Source organism: Sciurus vulgaris (genome assembly GCF_902686455.1).
Source record: "Sciurus vulgaris genome assembly, chromosome: 3".
NCBI lineage: Eukaryota > Metazoa > Chordata > Mammalia > Rodentia > Sciuridae > Sciurus > Sciurus vulgaris.
In genome coordinates this window covers 154502196-154522253 of record NC_136463.1, presented here as the reverse complement: position 1 = coordinate 154522253, position 20058 = coordinate 154502196, and the positions used below count along the sequence as shown (strand labels likewise).

At 36.2% G+C, this 20058-nt stretch overlaps 1 protein-coding gene across 5 annotated transcripts in view; it reads left to right on the top strand.

Moving 5' to 3' along the window:
- ALS2 (alsin Rho guanine nucleotide exchange factor ALS2) overlaps window positions 1–20058 on the top strand; it is a 73480-nt gene that overhangs the window by 31978 nt on the left and 21444 nt on the right. For 3 of the 5 annotated variants that reach the window (XM_079130564.1, XM_079130562.1, XM_079130563.1), the window contains exons 9-20: window positions 180–362; window positions 5971–6142; window positions 8323–8503; window positions 11016–11081; window positions 11416–11578; window positions 15247–15378; window positions 15912–16040; window positions 17053–17123; window positions 17562–17628; window positions 17952–18154; window positions 18275–18340; window positions 19710–19808. In XM_079130564.1, the coding sequence (XP_078986690.1) occupies window positions 180–362; window positions 5971–6142; window positions 8323–8503; window positions 11016–11081; window positions 11416–11578; window positions 15247–15378; window positions 15912–16040; window positions 17053–17123; window positions 17562–17628; window positions 17952–18154; window positions 18275–18340; window positions 19710–19808 (1532 nt within the window). Of the gene's footprint in view, window positions 1–179; window positions 363–5970; window positions 6143–8322; window positions 8607–11015; window positions 11082–11415; window positions 11579–15246; window positions 15379–15911; window positions 16041–17052; window positions 17124–17561; window positions 17629–17951; window positions 18155–18274; window positions 18341–19709; window positions 19809–20058 lie in introns of those variants that run through there. The other 2 variants (XM_079130565.1, XR_013762342.1) reach the window with 2 other exon arrangements.

The window sequence follows — 20058 nt, the reverse complement described above, 5'->3', positions numbered from 1 at the left end:
CTTTGTACTTCTTGATCTGTTCTGCATTTGGTTGCCCACTTTGTTGAGTGAGTCTTGTCTTCTGAGATATGACTGGCTTTGTGCCAGGCCTGCTTAAGTAACCTAACATTTTGGTTCCTATGCTTCTGAGGTTCTCTCTGATTACCTTCATCTCAGACAGCATCTTTCAATCATTTTAGGTAAACGGTGAAAATGGAGTCTGGAGTGTAGCTGCAGGCCAGGATTATTCCCTGTTTTTAGTGGATACAGAAGACTTCCAGCCTGGGTTGTATTACAGTGGCCGGCAGGACCCTGCAGAAGGTGACCGCCTTCCAGAGAATCCCAGTGGTACTAAGACTCCAGTACTTCTCTCCTGTAGTAAGGTGAACAGTAATTGGATCTTAGGCCCACATTCTGTAACACAAGAAGTCTTTGATTCCGTTTTTATTTGTATGTATGCTTATTATTATAATATAGCAGTGCCTGTTACTGTGTAATACACTATGTAATTTACATTTTGTTTGTTCTCTATCCTTATGATGATTCGCAATTCATTAGGGAAGGGATTTAGGCTTTTATTCACTGCTGTATCCTCATGGTACATACTTTTTTAAAAATGTATTTCCACAGTCTTTTATTGGTACATTATGTTATACACAAAGATGGGATTTCTTGTTATGGTATTTGTACATGTACACAATAAAACAGTATAATTTGACCAGCATCACTCCCCAGCACTTCTTCCCTCCTTTCCCTCCTCCCATCCCCTGGTCCCTTTCCTCTACAGATCTTTTGATTGTCATGAGATCACCACCACCTTTCTTTTCCCTTTTTCTCTCTAGTGTCCACATAAGACCCTTGACCTTCTCAGTTTGGCTTATTTCACTTAACATAATAGTCTCAAGTTTCATCCATTTTCCTGCAAATGACATAATTTCATTTTTCTTTATGGCTGACTAAAACTCCATTGTGTATATATACCACATTTTCTTTCTTCATTCATTCACTGATAGGCTGATTCCATAGTTTGGCTATTGTGAATTGTGCTGATATAAACACGGGTATGCATGTACCACTATTGTAAGATGACTTTAATTCTTGATATCAAGGAGTGGTGTAGCTGGGTCTTATGGTGGTTTCTTGCCTGCTATTGAGGAACCTCCATACTGATTTCCATAATGGTTGTTCTAATTTACAATCCCACCAACAGTGTGAAAGTATTCCTTTTTCTTCATATCTTTTCTAGCATTTATTGTTATTTGGTGTTTGTTCATTTTTGGCACTGTGGGCACTCAACCACTGAGCCACATCCCCAGCCCTATTTTGTATTTTATTTAGAGACAAGGTCTCACTGAGTTGCTTTCGCCATTGCTGAAGCTGGCTTTGAACTCTCCATCCTCCTGCCTCAGCCTCCCAAGCTGCTGGGATTACAGTTATGTCCCACTGCATGCCCAACTGTTATTTGTATTTTTGATTACTGCCATTCTGACTGTTGTGAGATGGAACCTCTATAAAGTTTTGATTTTCCCTATGATGTTGAACCTTTTTTTGTATATTTGTTGGCCATTTATATTTCTTCTTTTCAGAAGTGTTTAATTCATTTGCCCATTTATTAATAGGGTTACTTGTTTTTTTGTATTAAGTTTTTTGAGTTCTTTATATATATATTTATATATACAAATATATTTATTTATATATATTAATTTATATATATATTAATCCTCTATCAGAAGAGGAAAGATTTTCTCCCATTCTGTAGGTTCTGTCTTCATATTGCTAATTGTTTCTTTTGCTGTGCAGAAGCTTTTTAATTAGATGCATTTATTAATTCTTGGCATTTATTTCCTGAACTTTAGGGGTCCTGTTGAGAAAGCTGTTGCCTGTGCTTATTAATCCTACATTTTTTTCTAAGAGTTATGTATTTTCTGGTCTAATCCTAGATTTTTCATCCATTTTGAGTTAACTTTTGTGCTGGTGAGAAGTAATGTCTAGTTTCATTCTTCTATCTATGGATAACCAGTTTTTCCAGCGCCATTTGTTAAAAAGACATACCTTTTCTCCAGTGTATGTTTTTGGCACCTTTGTTCAGAATTCATATAACTATAGATGTGTGGGTTCATCTCTGTGTCTTCTTTTTGTAACATTGATCTGTTTGTCTGTTTTTATGCCAGTACCATGCAATTTTTGATGCAGTAGCTCTGTAGTATCATTTGAACTCAGGTATTGTGATGCCTCCAGCATTACTTCTTTGACTTAAAATTGCTTTGGCTATTCTGGGTCTTTTATTCTTCCAAACAAATTTTAGAACTGTCTTTTATAGTTTAGCGAGGAATGTTATTGGTATTTTGATGGGAATTGCATTGCATCTGTGTGTTGCTTTTGGTAATATGGCCATTTTAACAGTATAAATTCTGCCTATCCATGAACATGGGAGGTCTATCCCTCTTCTGAGTCTTCATTTTCTTTCTTCATAGTTCTATAGTTTTCATTGTAGAGGTCTTTCCCTCCTTGGTTAGATTTATTCCTCAGGTGATATTTTGTTTGTATGGATTTTTAAAACAATGTTTTTGATGCTATTATGAGTGGAATTGATTTTCTGATTTCTTTGTCAGCAGATTCATTGTTGGTCTGTGGGAAAACTTTTAATTTTGTAAGTTGATTTTTGAAACCTGCTACTTTGCTAAATTTGTTTATTAGTTCTAGTAGTCCCTTGGTGGAGTTTTTGGATCGTCTGTGGATAGTATCATGTCATCTGCAAACAGTGATAGTTTGACAACTTCTTTTCCTATTTTCATCCCTTTGATTTCCTTCTCTTTCCTAATTGCTCTGGCTAGAATTTCTAGCTCTGTATTAAGTAGGAGTGGTGAGAGTGTACATCTTTGTCTTGTTCCAGATTTTAAGGGAAATGTTTTCAGTTTTTCCCCATTTACTATGAGGTTAGCTTTGGATTTTTCATATATAGCCTTTATAATATTGAGGTAGCTTCCTTCTACCCTTGGTTTGTTTGGTGTTTTTATCATGAATGAGTTCTGATTTTTTTCTGAGACCTTCTCTGCATCTATTTCAATGACTTGTGATTTTTGTCTTAAAAATGATGAATGATGAATTGCATTTATTAATAAATAAATTAATGGTATATTAAACCATCCTTGCGTCTTTGGAATAAAATCAACTTGGTTGTCAGTCTTCTTAATATGTTGTCGAATATGATTTGCTAATATTTTATTAAGTGTTTTGCATCTGAGTTCATCAGAGATATTGGTCTACAGTTTTGTTTCCTTGGTGTGTCTTTATCTGGTTCTCATAGTACATACTTTATAAGTATTTGTTGAATTAATACCCTCATGTGGGTATACAATCAGCAAGCACATTTCACAGTGAAGACCTGACTGTGTTTCATGCAGCTCTCAGTTGTATTAGAATAGAAATAGTAGATGAATTTCTCTCTTTGGGAAGTAAAAGCAGCAGGGTCTTAAGAAGGGATGGTGGCAGAATATGACAGACTTACAGACCATTACCTTCCCTTGATCTCTTACCTTTTCATTTTATTTTCTACTGCTTATAAAAATAGTCCAGTTATAAATAAAAAAGCTGACATGGGATTTCTTGTTACTCCTACAACTTTTCTGCATTTGATTGGGCACATAGCTTAGTGCTGCTTTTCTGCTTTTGATGTCTCTTTATAAATGTAAACCATTGACCTGTTTCTGTTTTTATGCTCCCCACTCAAATAACTCACATTCAAAGTGACATGCCACAGGAAAATTAACCCTCGGTGCTATTACATTCTGTATTTCTCATTCTTGTTGAAAAAAATATATATTATGGACTGCTTTTTAGTCTTTTTTTTTTTTTTTCTGGCTAGCAGGCTGTTAATGTATTGGGACAAGATTTTTACTGTGAAAGGCAGCATTGGCCAAGGTTTGACTCTTGACTTGTGTCAGACATGTTGATTGACTGTAGTTGTTGACCACATTCTCCTTGAAAGGTTCTACAGTTTAGATAAAGGATGAAATAAGATGATGAAAGGGATGAGGCTCCAGTATGTGTCTTTGGTTACCATGGGGTGTTAACCTTCCATTGCCTGCCTAGTTTAATAAGGATATGAATAAAGACATTGAATGTTTTTGTTCAGTAGTATCATGGGTAAATGCAAAAAGTTTTTAACAAAACTCCTTTTATTTAAAAAAAAAGTTTCTATTTTAATGACACATACTAATTAAACATTTACAGAGTATAGTATGACCCTCAATGTGCGTATACAATGTGTAATGATCAGATCAGGGTATTTGGTATATCTTTCATCTCAAACATTTTTCTTTCTGTTGAGAACATTCAAAATCCTCTTATTTTGAGATATTCAGTTGTTGCCAACCATAGTTATCCTACCTCGCTGTAGAACATTAGAAGTTACTCTTCCTAACCGCACTCCTGTACCCATTGACCACTCTTTCTCTATCACTTCTACCCCTACACTCTTCCCAGTTTCTGGTAACCACTCTTTTGTCTTCTAATTAAATGAGATTGACTTTTTAAGTTTCCATTTGTAAGCACGAACATGTTTTATGGGTCTTTCTGTACCTGACTTATTTATTATACTTAACAAAATATCCTTTAGTTCCATCCATGCTGGTACAAATGGCAGCATCTCATTCTTTTTTATGGCTGAAGAGTATTTCATTTTGTATACGTACCAATTTTTTTTTATCCATTCATCCATCTGTGAACACCTAGGTTAATTCTGTATCTTTGTTATTGTAAATGATGCTTCAGTAAACATACTAATGCAGGTGTGTCTCTTTGACATACTGATTTAAATTCTTTTGAATATATACCCAGGAGTGGGATTGCTAGAACTTAAGATAACTCTATTTCGAGTTTTTTGAGGAACCTCCATACTGATTTCTCTAATGGCTGAAGTAATTTACATTCCCATCAACTGTGTATGAGAGTTTCCCTTTACATCTTTGCCAGCATTTATCTTTTTATTCATAACTCTTCTAACTGGGGTAAAACATCTTATGGTGGTGTAAGTTGCATTTCCCTGATGAACTAATGATATTGAACTTTTTTCACATACTTGTTAGATACTTGTATATCTTCTTTTGAGAAAAGTCTATTTAGGTCATTTACTCAGTGGATTTTGGGGAGATTTTTGCTCTTGAGGTTTTTTTTGGTTCCTTACGTATTCTGGATTTTTTTTTTTTTTTTTTTTTTGCGGTGCTGGGGATTGAACCCAGGACCTCGTGCTTTTGAGGCAAGCACTCTACCAACTAAGCTATATCCCCAGCCCCATATTCTGGATATTATTAATCCTCTATTGGATGAATGGTTTGTAAGTATTTTCTTTCATTCTATAGGTTCAGTATTTTCTCTTCATTCTGTTCTGTCTTTTCCAGTGTAGAAGCTTTTTAGTTTGATTTAATCCCATTTGTTAGTTTTTTTTCTTCTATGTATTTTGGACGATAGCCAAAAATATTTGCCCAGTGCAATATCCCAAAGCATTTCCCCTGTTTTCTTAAAGAAAATTCCTTTGTGTTGTATTTTCAAAAAGGCAAGATAATTCCTAGATCCTTAATACTTTGATATATAGCATAAGGCTCTTCTCTTCTCACTAATCTTTTGTCATGCAAAAGGGGTTAGCTGTCATTTGTATCTATATATCTAGGGTGTCTATGGTTCTAAATACTTGTAATATGAAAAGATATCTTAGAGATAAATTGAATTAGATATATATAGTAATACCTAGATCCAGATATATATAGCAAACCAAAATAAACTAAAATAAACAAATGAAAAATGTCCTGATCTGTGGTGTTTGCAGATTTCCACTATGGTCAGTTTGAAGTTACCAATTGTTTATCTACCTGCTTAAAAAATTCCTGAATAATCATTTGCTTTTGCCAGCTGATATAAACCAGCTTCAGCCCACCAAATTGCTGCTTATAAATTATATTTTATCTGTACTTTTAAAATTTTCTTCTTTTTCAGCTTGGATATATAAGCAGAGTAACAGCAGGAAAAGAGAGCTACTTAGCCTTGGTGGACAAAAACATTATGGGGTATATTGCCAGTCTCCATGAATTGGCTACTACGGAAAGACGATTCTATTCAAAATTAAGTGATATCAAATCTCAGATACTCAGGCCTCTTCTCAGTTTAGGTAAGTTGAAACCTCTTCCCATCCCCAACTCCAAATCATCAGGGCTCTTGTTTTATCTGTTCTTCCTGTATTATAAATAAGGCTTTGTGGTTTGTTTTATTTTTTCATTTTTAAAAAGATATGAGGTCTTCCCATTTACCCAACCTGGCATTGTACTCCTGGTCTCAAGTCATCCTTCTGCCTTAGCCTCCCAAGCAGTGGGTAATACTACTGGCACACACTACCTTACCTGGCTTTAAGAAAATCTTTGAGTTATGGTTTACTTCTCTCTCTCTCTCTCTCTCTCTCTCTCTCTCTCTCTCTCTGCAGCTTTATTTTTTAGAGACACAGACAACTCAAATGGTTTTCAGTTTGTCATTAGCTCATCAGTCACTGCCCTATCCTAATGCTCCCAGAGCTCCTTCTACTTACACAGGTTGAAATTGGAACTTTCAGAATATTGCTAGCAGAGAAGCAGGAACAGCTTTGGGGAAGTGCTCCTACAAGTTATATTTCCAAGCAATACTTCCAGCTCCACTAGTGCTAAGATATCTTCCATTATACTCTGAATTTTTCATTTTCTTTGCTATAGTTCTTAGAATTATATTAAATAGATTCATTTGGATTTACAAGTAATCTCTGTAAGATTGTTAAAGACCCAGTGGTGCATGCCTGTAATCCCAGCAGCTTGAGAGTCTGAGACAGGAGGATCATAAGTTCAAGGCCAGCCTCAGCAATTTAGCAAGGCCCTAAGCAACTTAGCAAGACCCTGATTCAAATAAAAAATAAAAATGTGTGGGAATGTGGCTCAGTGGTAAAGCACCCCAGGTTAAATCTCTAGTACCTTCCTCCACCCCACCAAAATTATTAAGGGTCTTATCCCACATTAGAACAAGTTGATTAAATCTGTTATTTTTCTACTCTTTACTTGGCTACAAAGAGGGATTAGAGGTGAGGCTTGTGATATGGAGAAACTGGTTACTATAGTACTCAATAGGATGCTACTTTCCAGAAATAACTGGGACCTGAATCTCTAGGAGGTTAGGAAGGAATGTGGGGTGGGCAGATCAGGTCATGTTTGAAGATAACCTTCCCTTTTTTTCAATTTCTCAGGAAATGGAGAGGAAGATTCTTTTTCTCTTTCACTCCCTGTCCCCCTTGGAGGACCCAGAACTTAGGCTAATCTCTAGTATATCAGTTTTCCTATGTTAAAATGACATCAACTTGTATGGGTCAGCCTGTTATTCCTATTAGAAAAACATCTACTTTTCAACAACTACCTCATTCTTTGTGAATAGAATTCCTTTGTAAATTAGGGATTATCTACATTTTTCTTTCTGTTTTTAATATGCTTTATATTTTTAAGCGTTGCACAGTCCCTATTCTGTAAATTCTCTCCCTTGGATGGGCCAAACACTCAAGGATTTAAGCAAGGGAAAGGAGACAACCCAATCTGGAAGCTTCTTGGATTGCTCTGGAAGGAAAGTGAAGCCTACCTTTTCCCTGTCCCAGTTCCCAATTTCTATGTTGCTCTTATTTATTTATCTGCTTCATTTCTTGGAAAGAAGTCCTAGAAATGAGGAACTTTGGACTGGGAAAAGGCAAATAATCTACTGATGACTTCTATAAAATTCAGAGTGATCTAGGCAATGTGATTTTTGGTTTACCCCCTCTGCACTAGAGTTAAACTTGTCTAAGCAGCAAGTAGAACAGAAATTAGTACAAGTTGAAAATGTTAATCAAGATATAACTATAGAATTGAGTTGGATTCTTGGATGTCACTAATTGTGTGACATTGATAATTCAATTCCCTTCTCTTATCTTCATATTATGTGTTTTCAAAACCTGAGAAATATTGGGTTAGCTCAGAGGTTCTGATTTGGCTAATCTTTGAAACTCAGCTAGAAATGAGTTTTGTTTTTTTAACTACCCACCTGGAATCTTAATACTAGATCTCCTGGGTCAGAACTTAAAAGTTCCTGTGAATTTGTTTTTAATAAGTTCATCAAGTGATTGGACTCCATGATTTTTGAAATTGCTTTTTGTCACATTTTCTGTAATTATTTGGGTTCCATAGGTGAGAATACATCTCTGAATGATAAGTATATTTAGAAAAGTGAAACTCATAATCTTGATCATATAATCATAAGAAAGCCTTTAGTCTTTGTGTTGTTGATATCATTAACATTATTTTGTTGCAGAAAATTTGGGCACTGTGCCTACAGTCCAGCTGTTACAGGAGGTGGCAGGCCGTTTCAGCAAGCTGTGTTACTTAATTGGTCAGCATGGAGCCTCCCTGAGCAGCTTCCTTCAGGGGATAAAGGAAGCCAGGAGTTTGGTCATTCTGAAACATGCAAGTCTCTTCTTGGATAGTTATACAGAGCAAGTATCCAGTCCCGTGTCATGTTCAATCTCTGCAGGGTTTTTCTGCCAAGGAGAACAGCTCCTTAATCAGAAGAGACTAGATTAGGGAGAGTGATATAAGGTAATAGAAATTGAAAAGCAGTATTTTAATCTTAATCCAACTGTAGTTCTGCATTGCTAAAATTCAGTTTTCTTTAACGGAAAAAAAATACTGAATTCTCTTATTTCCTTCTGTATTCTGGCAGAGTGATTGATAGTGTACATAATATACATAAAATGTACTATAGTAAATCTGGTTATTTTGTTTACTTAAGTAAATTGTAGTAAAATTTGAGGAAATAAGAAACTAAACAAATTATTTTAAGACCAACTATAAACATGGAGCTGTTCTGATGTCTGCTTTTATTGTTATATAAATGAAGGGTTTAAAAGGCCTACTACATTTAACAAAAATATTTCCTCAAGAAAACAGAATAGTTATGGAGGATTCTTTCTAAGTTTTTAAAGTAAAATGTCCAGGGTGTATTTGAAAATTTAACTTAGAAATTTTCTCATTTTGTCTTAATTTGTATTTTGATATTAGGATTTGGGGCATTCTTTAAGTATTATTTTAAAGTATACTAGTTTATGCTGCTATGCTGAAGTATGTGTTGGTTTTATTCTTCATTCATACCTCATCCATGAATTTATTTTTATTCCTATAGATGGGACAAATGTAACTATATTTACAATTTTTTTTTATTCTACCAGCTGTTGAACCCAGGGATGCTTAACCATTGAGCCACATTTACACCCCTTTTATTTTTTGTTTGAGACAGGGGTCTTGCTACGTTGCTTAGGGCCTCACTAAGTTGCTGAGGCTGGCTTTGAACTTGTGATTCTCCTGCGCTACTGGGATTATAGGTGTGCACTGCCACACCTAGCATATTTATGAATTTTTAAAATCACTTTATTTGCAGTAAAATTCATATCACCTAAAATTTACCACCAGAACGATTTTTTGAAGTCTGCAACATCTTGTTATTTTTATTAAGAATTTCCCTTCTTTTTTCCTATCATACAGTATTTTTCTTGTTCCAGAACTGCATATAAATGGAATCATAAAGTACATATAAGACTTTTACTATATATACATATTTTTTTTGTTACGGGAGATTGAACATAGGGGTGCTTTTACCACCGAACTATATTCCCACCCATTTTATTTTTTATTTTGAGACAGGGTCTCACTAAGTCTCTGAGACTCTTGCTGAGTTGCTGAGATTGACTTTGAACCTGTGATTCTCCTGCATCAGCCTCCTGAGTTGCGGGGATTACAGGAATGCACCACCGTGAGTGGCTACTATGCATACTTTTCAGGTTCATCCATTTTGTTTTGTGTATTAATAATTTGTTCCTTTTTAAAACTGATTAGTTTTCCATTAAATGAAAATACCTCAGTCTGTTTACCTGTTTGATAGACACCAATTGGGTTTTTCCTCCTGGTTTGGGTTATGAATAAAGCTGTTATGAGTATTCTCGAGCACGCACACACACACACAAAGTCCCTTTTAGCTATGCATGATGGCACTTGCCTGTAACCTCAGGGAAGAGAGGGAGGCCGAGGCAGGAGAATTGCAAGTTCAAGACCAGCATGGACAACTTTGTGAGACCGTGTTTCAAAATATAAAGGGGCTCTGAGGAGATATCTCGGTGGAAGAGCGCCCCTGGGCTTAATCCCCAATACAAATAATAAAATAAAAATCAGAATTTCCCTTCTCATTTGGTGCACTGGCATATCCTGAAATGCCAGTAACGGGAGACGAAGGCAGGACAATCTCAAGTTTAAGGCCAGCCTTGGTCACTTAATGAGACCCTGATTGGGGGGGGGGGGGGCAGTGGGGAAACAGGATCTGGGGATGTAGCTCAATGGTAGACTGCCTCTGGGTTCAATTCCCACTATGACCAAAAAAAAAGAGAGAGAGAGAGTGTGTTCCTTCTCTCTCACAATAAGTGTGAAGTTAATGTACTTGGCTTAGAGCAGTTTGTCTACATCTCTAGCAGTGTCAGCATGTAGTCAGCATTTTCTAATACTTTCTCAGTCAAACTCTTTGAACACATTTTCGTACCTTCAATATTATTCATTGTCTGAAAATAATGAATTCCCTTCAGGTTTCCAAACCTGAAGGGAAGATTAAATTTTCATTAAAAATTCAACAACTTTAATCATATTTTTTCTAGTTTGTTAGTTACCATTTACTATCTGCCAAGTAAACTCAGCATCTTCACAACTTCGAGTGCTTTTAAAATTTCCTGTTTACTAATCTTTCACTAAAGTGGCATTTACTGCCCCAACCCTCTTGTGATTATCACACAATCTGCTCTTCTCTTCATTCCTTTACAGTTCCTGAATGTTGACATCACAAAAGTTCTGAAACTCTTTGGTGAGATTTCAAGAAGCATCTGTTCCAGATACTTGCTTGAAAACTCTTGAAGAACTAATTATTTACATTTTACCACTAATATACATGTGTTTTCTTTTTTGCTCAAGGTATTGCACATCAATTACAAATTTCCTGGTTATGGGAGGATTCCAACTTCTTGCTAAACCTGCCATGTAAGCAAATGTGTTCCTCCAGTTATCCTAACATCCAAAGATTATATTTTATAGTGCTGGGTGTTTTTAAGTGCCCAGGGAAAGTCTTGACGTGATCATTTTACTAAATGAATTAAAGTGTAGACTTGTGGCTTTGAAAATAACAGGTAATGGTGTCATTTGGTCTTGGTTATTCCCTAAAACTATGGAATATATGATTCATTTCCTAGAACATAGCACCTAAACATATATTTTCTGAACAAAGGTACTGTCTAGTAAGATTTTCTACACAATATCATGCATATTATCCAATCCCAAAATTATTAACTTACTCTTTTTTTTCTTTTTCCTCCAGTGATTTCCTAAATAAAAACCAAGAGCTGTTGCAAGATTTATCAGAAGTGAATGATGAAAGCACTCAGTTGATGGAAATACTCAATACGTTATTTTTCTTGCCAATCAGACGGCTTCATAATTATGCAAAAGTTTTGCTGAAGCTTGCTACTTGTTTTGAAGTGGTAAGTTCCCATATGTACCCCCGTTGGATACTTATGCATCTAAGGATCATAGTAGTTTGTTTGGGTTAAGCCACTATAGATCTAAAACTTCATTAGTATTCCCGTGTCTAATTAAATTTCTTTAGGAATGTAAAAGAGTATAACTAGGTAAATCCTGTTTTCTTTGCTGTAGATTCAGCTTCCTTTCAGGACCATATCCAAATGGATTGTACTCACTTTATGAAACTGCGTCTAAATTTGAGACCCTGTTATGAGTGCTGCTCATTCAGTAGTTGTCACTGTCTGGGAATGCACACTGAGTATGAATTACATGGAACCTTTTATAACCCTGGCCTCTGTATAATGGTGTATACTTGTGAGGTAGTGGAGTTACCACCTGGCCTGAATTCATGGTAGACATATGCCAGGTGTTTGGGTAACTGTAGCAAGTGCTATGAGAAATCACAATTATAGGATTTTCTCCAATGTTAGCCAGTCCATTTTCTCTGTAAAGCTAACCAACTGGAGCCCTAGGAAATTAGCACCACTCCAGGATATGGGTGTAAGAGCTGGTGCTGAGATATTCACTTTTGAAATTATACTGAAATGTGTGATTTCGTTTTATTTCTATTCTGAAGGACTCTTGGGAAACCATAATGACTACAAAATTCATGAAAATCTTTTTAATTTTGGAATATATTTCCTGATCTGGACAGATTTTAGTCTCCAGAGTGACCCAGGAACTGATAGATGATTTATATATTTGGTTCTTGTGTGATTTCCTGTCTTTCCTTTCATCTAGTTTCACTTTAACCCAGACTGATCTAGTTTTAGCTGTGCAGGTCTGAGCCACCAAATAACCCAACAAGATACAGATTTCACATCAGTGTGGCCTCAATTGATGAAAAATTTTTTCTACTATATCAACTTAGAATTGTTCAGGAAGTCTGGTGGTGTACTGTTTCCATTCTGAATGGCCTAATTCTGTGGAATAATCAAGACTGTTTGGTTTGTCAGTCAAGGCTGTTTGGTTTGTCAGTCAAGGCCTTGCATAATCTAACCCTCTTTTGTTTCTAGTCTTATCTTCTCCCATGTCTGATACATTAGTTATGTGCTTTATATTTCCTACCTGAAGTACCCTTAATACCATCCTTATTATGGAAACCTTAAAGACCTAGCTCCAGAGTTATTTTTTTCTTGAAAATCAAGCCCTTTCAGCTTCTTCCTCCCATTCCCAGCTCTGAAGAATTAGTCCATCCCTCCTCTGTGCTTTGCCAGCTCTTCATTTCTCCATTGTGTTTTACCAGTGCTTATCACAGTGTATGGAAATCATCTGTGAATTTTTCTCAAACAGACCTGTGTTCCATTATTGTAAATTATCATTTAGTAAGTCTAGGGTATAACCTAGATCATCATTTTTTGTGTGTAATTTTTAAGCCTCCCCATTAAAAAATAATAATATTTAATATTTGTTTAATACATTTCATGTTCCAGTTTGCTTTTTTTGTGTGGTATGTACTGGGGATTGAACCCAGGGCCTTGTGCATACTAGGCAAGCACTCTACCAACTGAGCTATATCCCCGGCCCATGTTTTAGTTTTTGAATCTCCATATCAAACCTGTGAAATAGGTATTACTACTATACTACTATCCACCTTTTGCAGATGAGAGAATTGAAACTCATCAGAGAATATTGCCAGAGTTAGAATTCATATCAGGCACTCTGACTTCAGAGTAGTCTTCTTTTAACCACTTTACTTCCTATATTGTCTGCTGATATATAAGCTATTAAAAACGTCTGCATTATCCTGTATATATTTTTCAATTATTTTTGCCTACTTATAAGCTCCCAGAAGACAAATCTCATGCCTTTGGTCATTTAGATACTCATTAAATGATGCATTTTAAGATCACTGGGATTACAGGCATGTGCCACTGCACCCATAAATCTCTTACCTTCTGCTCATTCACCACGTGGCACAGCAGTTGTATCCTGTCATACATTTGGTTCTGAGAGCTGGCTTTGCAAGGTCAAAACTATTTCCATGACAATACTAAGACATATATTTGTCCTTTTTTTCCTTGTTGTGATTTGCATTAATAGTGCAAAAGTAAAGATAGTTAAAACTGCCGATTCCTTAGCAGGAATCAGACAGTGGTAAGACACTGTGCTCTGTATTAGCCTTGTACCTGCAGTTTAAACCAAAACAAAAATTCCAGTTTCCATTAAGAATAAAGAAGCAGTTAATTTAACCTCAACCATTGAGTATATGTCTTTTTAATTCTTGTGTGATAAAAGGGGAAGTCCCCATAGAGCAGTTCAGATATCATCCCAAGTTCTTCTCAAGAAAAAGCCCAGTGGCAGTTGAGTTGAGAATATGCTATTTTTCTTTTTTAACTTGAATGAACAATTTAAATGGACCGATAAACTATAGTTATTCAAATTTGAGTATTTTTAAATATTGTCTCAAATATGAGTAAATGAACCTGTTGCTTCAACGGAGAACAACTGATGATATTTGTTGCCAGTGGGAAAATCTGAACTTTTTAAATTTTTTCTTTTTTTGGTATGGAGGATTGAATTCAGGGGACTTTATCACCAAGTGTCATTCCCAGCCCTTTTTACTTTGAGGCAAGGTCTCACTAAGTTGATGAGGCTGTCCTGAAACTTGTGGTCTGCCTGCCTCAGCCTCCCAAATCGCTGGGATTACAGGCATATGCCACTGCACACAGCAAATCTGGACTTTTATAAGCAAAAATTAGAATGTCAGACATCAGTCTGACAGTTTTCCAATACTTAGGACTTTTCTGATAACATAGATGGTAATATTAATGATTTTTGATATTGTATATATAAATGTATCCACATTTGGAAGATATGTGTAACTTAGTATTTTCCAATTGCCCCATCTACAGTGTTACAGAATCATATATGATGACTTAAAGTGCAAGATACCCCAGTGGATTTTTTTTTAATATAACAGTACAGAAAATTTCTTGCTATGATTTCAGATTCTACTTTGTATCTACCCACTAAGAAACTGTCTTAAGTTTTAATATGTATCAAAGGCAAATATCTTCAATTATTTTAATTATTTCTCCCTTTTCCAATTATCTATCTTTATAAGGCTAGATTTTCTTCATATATTTCAACCAAACAAAAGCAGAAATAGATATAAAAATCTGGCTATTATTTTTTAAGTGATAATGAAAAGATTTGAAAAAATGAAAGTGCCACTTTTCTCTCTTAAAATGCTTTTTGTTTTGGGAAATACAGTAGTTGTTTGTCATTTAAAATCTTAATTTTATTTGGAAATAAATATCTTTAAAAATATTTTCATTTTCTAAAGTGACAGTTATCAGTAAGTATACCCTAAAGAGACTCTGAAAATAAAACATTTGAGACCTCCTGTGCTATCCTGAGTGTCCTCTGCCCTCTCCTCACTGATAACTGCCAGTGTGTGTCTTCCCCCACCCCTTGCATTATTCCCCAACCTCATATGGACATACTGACATAGATTTTTTTAGAAATGAATCTTTTTCCCCGTTCCCTTTGGTGTACCACTTCTGTCCTTGGGATGAATTTTCTCCCTCAATTAAATATTGCATCTCTAAATCACACTGTAGCTACAGATTCTGGACAATTGTTTTATATTCGTTTCTTTTTTTTCTTAATTATTGGCCTCTAGACATCTCCAGAATATCAGAAACTGCAGGATTCCAGTTCTTGTTATGAGTCTCTTGCTCTCCATCTCGGCAGGAAAAGGAAGGAAGCAGAGTACACCCTGGGCTTCTGGAAGACCTTTCCTGGAAAAATGACGGTAATCCATGTCAACTGTCATTTGTTACCCCAGCAAACAGCAGGCATTTCAATAACATTTGCCATCATTTTTTGGTTTCTCACTTGTTATTAGTGTTTTAATGATCCCATCATAGCAATGGGGCTTTACATACCAACACCTCCCTTCATTTCTAGGAATCCTCTAAAGGCTTACCTTCTTTAGTTTGTTCTTGTCTTCTTTCTAATATCCTTTGGGCTCCAATTTTATGAAGTGTTTGGAGCCCATGTAAATTTAAGTCTAACACCACACTGAGCTAGACCAATAGATTTCCTAAATGTGATTTGTGTCTGCTTCATTTTTTTTTTATTTTTTATTTTTTTAGTTGTAGATGGGCACAATACCTTTATTTTATTTATTCATTTTTATGTGGTGCTGAAAATTGAACCAGTGCCTCACTCATGCTAGGCAAGTGCTGTACCACTGAGCCACATCCCCAGCCCCTCTGCTTCATTTTTTCTTTGCATGTTAAAATAATGTGGATTATTCAACATGGTGTTTGTTCTTAATTCTAGGATTCCTTGAGGAAACCAGAGCGTCGACTGCTATGTGAAAGTAGTAACCGAGCCCTCTCTCTGCAGCATGCCGGGAGGTTTTCTGTGAATTGGTTCATTCTGTTTAATGACGCTCTGGTCCATGCTCAGGTAGGCCACATTCCTAACCTTAAAACAGGCCTTATTCTTTTTTTTTTTTTTTTTTAATGTATTTTTTTTTTTTAATTGTAAATGGACACAATACCTTTTACTTTTTAAATTTATTTTTATGTGGTGCTGAGGATTGAACCCAGGGCCTCACAACATGGTAGGTGAGCACTCTGCCACTGATAGGCCCTATTCTTAATGACTTCAATCAAGTGTTGCTTAATGACATTTTAAGAAATGTGTTAGGTAACCCTGTTCTGCAAACATAGAATGTGCTTCACAAACCTGGATGGTAGAGCCTTCAAACACACCTGTTTTTCTCTGGCTAGAAACCTATATAGCTGATACCTTACTGAGTACCATAGGAAACTGTAACACAATGCAAAGTATTTGTATATTTAAATGTATCTAAGCAAGTTTGTTTGCATCAGTATCACCACAAACACATGAGTAATGTATTGTGCAGTGACAGGAATTTTTCACCTTTTTTATAATCTTTTGGGACCACCATCATGTATGTGGTCCACTATAGGCCAGATTGTCAGTAGGTAGTACATGACTATCAATTTGTGTTAAAAATTACTGTGATTTCTCTATAACTGTTGAATAAAAGAGAATGTTTAGCTGCAGCTTGCATTTGCAGTATGGGCTGGATTTCAGAGAGTTTTTGTGTGTTTGTTTGTTTGGTGTCCAGGACCAAACCTAGGACCTCTTGTGCCACTAGGCTTGGGCTCTATCACTGAACCACACCCCTAGCAGAGAGTGTTTTTATTTTCCAGCTTTAGAATGAGTGTCATCCATATAAGGAAGTCACTAAAGCAGAGATGGCAAGGCTCACTGGGGTTAGCTATGTTATGGGGATTCAGTGGCAGAGATGGTAGCACTGGACTTAACCATTGCAAGGGATTATGCAGCAGAGATAGGCCCACATGGGCAAAGGGCATGCAGAGGATGTGGGCAAAGACCCCAGGTATATATGGACTTTCACAGACATACCTCCATGTTCTCGTTTCAGTTCTCCACACACCATGTATTCCCTTTGGCCACACTGTGGGTGGAACCACTTTCTGAAGAAGCTGGTAATGTGTAAGTGCATTTCCTCTTCCCAGCTCACCTCCGCAAATTCTCTCCCTCTGTTACTCAGGTCATTTCCTTACATGTTTCAAAAAGAAAAAGGAAAAAAAAGAAAAAAAGAAAAAAAAAAAACTCAGGAGGGCTTGGAAGGCTGTGTAATCAGACTTACTTCCTAAAACATTCAATGGTAAAGATGGCCCATTGTGAAAATCATGAAAAATCATGATGGAAAGTAGAAGGGCATCGTCATTGCTCACATCCAAATTATTAACACAGAGCAAAGTAGTTCTATATTCTTTCCCCTACCGTGGGACTCATAGCCAGAGCATTAGCATTTACATTTAATTGACGTCTGCTCCTTTTGAGATAGACTGCTTTTCATATTTGAGGATTGATATTGTAATGACAGTTTGACATACCTACTGGTATTTATCCCTGTGAACATTTTAGGAATGGCCTAAAGATAACTACACCTGAAGAGCAGTTCACTCTCATTTCATCAACACCCCAGGAAAAGGTTAGTCCATTATGATATTTTCTTTCAGTCTTTGGCCTGGCTATTTCTGCCTCTTATGGTAGTAAAGAGAAAATAAAAATTGTTCTTGCTTGACTAATAATCCACAGTTACATAATTCTTCATTAAACCAAAACCATGGGTTTTTTGTTTTTTTCAATGTAACATAATCTTAAACATAGTAATCAATTCCAAGAGCCAGTTAGTATTACTCAACTAATAAAAGCATTAGGAGACAGAAAAATTACACCAAAGAGAAGTGGAATTAAAGCAGTGTTTGATGACTTGTTGCCTTAAGCTTATTGACATTTACTTTCTGTTCCTAGACTAAGTGGCTGCGAGCCATAAGCCAAGCTGTGGATCACGCTTTGAGGGGAACATCTGATCTTCCACCCTACGGAAGTGGTAGCAGTGTTCAGAGGCAGGAACCACCCATTTCACGCAGTGCCAAATATACTTTCTACAAGGATCCTCGCCTGAAGGATGCCACTTATGATGGGCGCTGGCTTTCGGGGAAGCCTCATGGCAGGTGAAAATGCTTAAGATTTGTCCCTGGGATGAGGACAAATTAAAGTCACATTATGGAAAAAGTATTGATTACCTGAAACATTAGTTGACATTATTATTATTCTTTACTTACACCTTCCAGAGGGGTCTTGAAGTGGCCTGATGGAAAGATGTATTCTGGCTTATTCAGGAATGGCTTGGAAGATGGGTAAGAAAATTATTTAAAGCATGAGAGTAAATTCAAATTTGATCACAAGTTACGTTCACAGTTTCTTTTCAAACATGTAGTAGAATTTGTTTTGTTTTTTAGAATTTATTAGTACTTATACTGCAGATGTCTGTCATAAAGGGAGCTGGGAATATGGGGTGCAGCCTCTGATTTACCTTGATAGCTGTGTGGTCTCAGTTACATAGCCTTCTGTCTATTAAAATGGGACCATGCTTTCCATCCATCTCTTAGTTGTAAAGACTGAGAACCTTGGGAACTGTTGATGGTGAGGTCGTCCAGTCTACAGTGCCCCCTTTACACAAAGAACAAGAGAAATTTTCCTTTAGTTTTAAATCATCTTTAATTTTTATGGTATATGTGTCAAAAGGTCAATCCTTTCTCTAGCACCACTGCACTTTGCACCTTCCTTTATCACAACGGCCAGTTATCTTATATTGTAATTCGAGATTATCTGTGTACATGTCTCTCCTGGTAGACTGACCTCAAGCATCTGGGACTGGTGCTGATAATCAAACTCCCATTCAAACTCCCAGCAGTTCCAGCACCTAGCTTTGTGAACTTAGGCAGATTACTTAATTGCTATATGCCTTGATTTATTAAATGGACATTAGGCTCTTGTTGGTATTTGGTTGCTGGGAGATATGGTGATAATGCATGTGAAATATGTGACACAAGACACAAGATATATGCAAAGTGAAGAGTGCCTTAAAAAAACAGGAAATTTTGCAAGTGATGTATTATCCTAATAATACTCTAATGACATTGTCTTTTTCATAAGCTCGTCATATATTTTTTCATGAGTTTGTCATATTTTCTAATGCTGTAAATATATTTACACAATAAATTTATGGTGGTGAAGTTTTGTGTCATGCTAAAGAAGTAATTTATATATGTGAGGTAGGTGATTGTATATATGTGATAATACAAATTTTGTGATGTCTTTCAATCTCTTTTTAGTAGATATCTAAAATGAAAAGAGCCTTTAGATAATCTGCTTTGTTATAGAGATGAGAGAAGTTGGATGCCCAAACTTACCCAAGGTGATACAGCTTATGAGTTACAAAGATAGGACGGGAGCACAGGGCTGTGCTTGTCATTGGCCTTGGAATAAAGCATCCATTCTGTCAGTACACTGGATAAGTACAGTGTAGGCTTGAAGTCTCATTCCTCTAAAGTCTGCCAATCAACTTAAGTAATAGGTACAGCGTAACCAAGACCCCATTTCCCCCTTTCTTCCTGTAGGTAAATCTCTTCTCTGTCCACGCTGAAATGCTTACTGACATATACATACAAAAGGTGACTATGTCACAAATGCACCTTCTGATGTTTTTTAATGTTTCTTTGGTAGGTATGGAGAATACAGAATTCCAAACAAGGCTCTGAACAAAGAAGACCATTATGTGGGTCACTGGAAAGAAGGAAAAATGTGTGGTCAAGGAGTCTATAGGTAATAATATTGGAAAGGTTGTTAGACTGGTACTGCTTTTTCTAAGAACCATGTAAACCTAAAGTTTGTGTAGCCAGAATCTCTAAGGAGTAAATTTTATTTCCTCTTTTAATGACTGAAACCCTGTGTAAAATTTTCCATTAAAGAATAACTCCTCATATATCACAAGATGAAATTCTAAGTTAATAACATTGATTCTTATCTAAATTGTATGTGTCATATAAACCATAACTCTTCCCACATCTTAAGT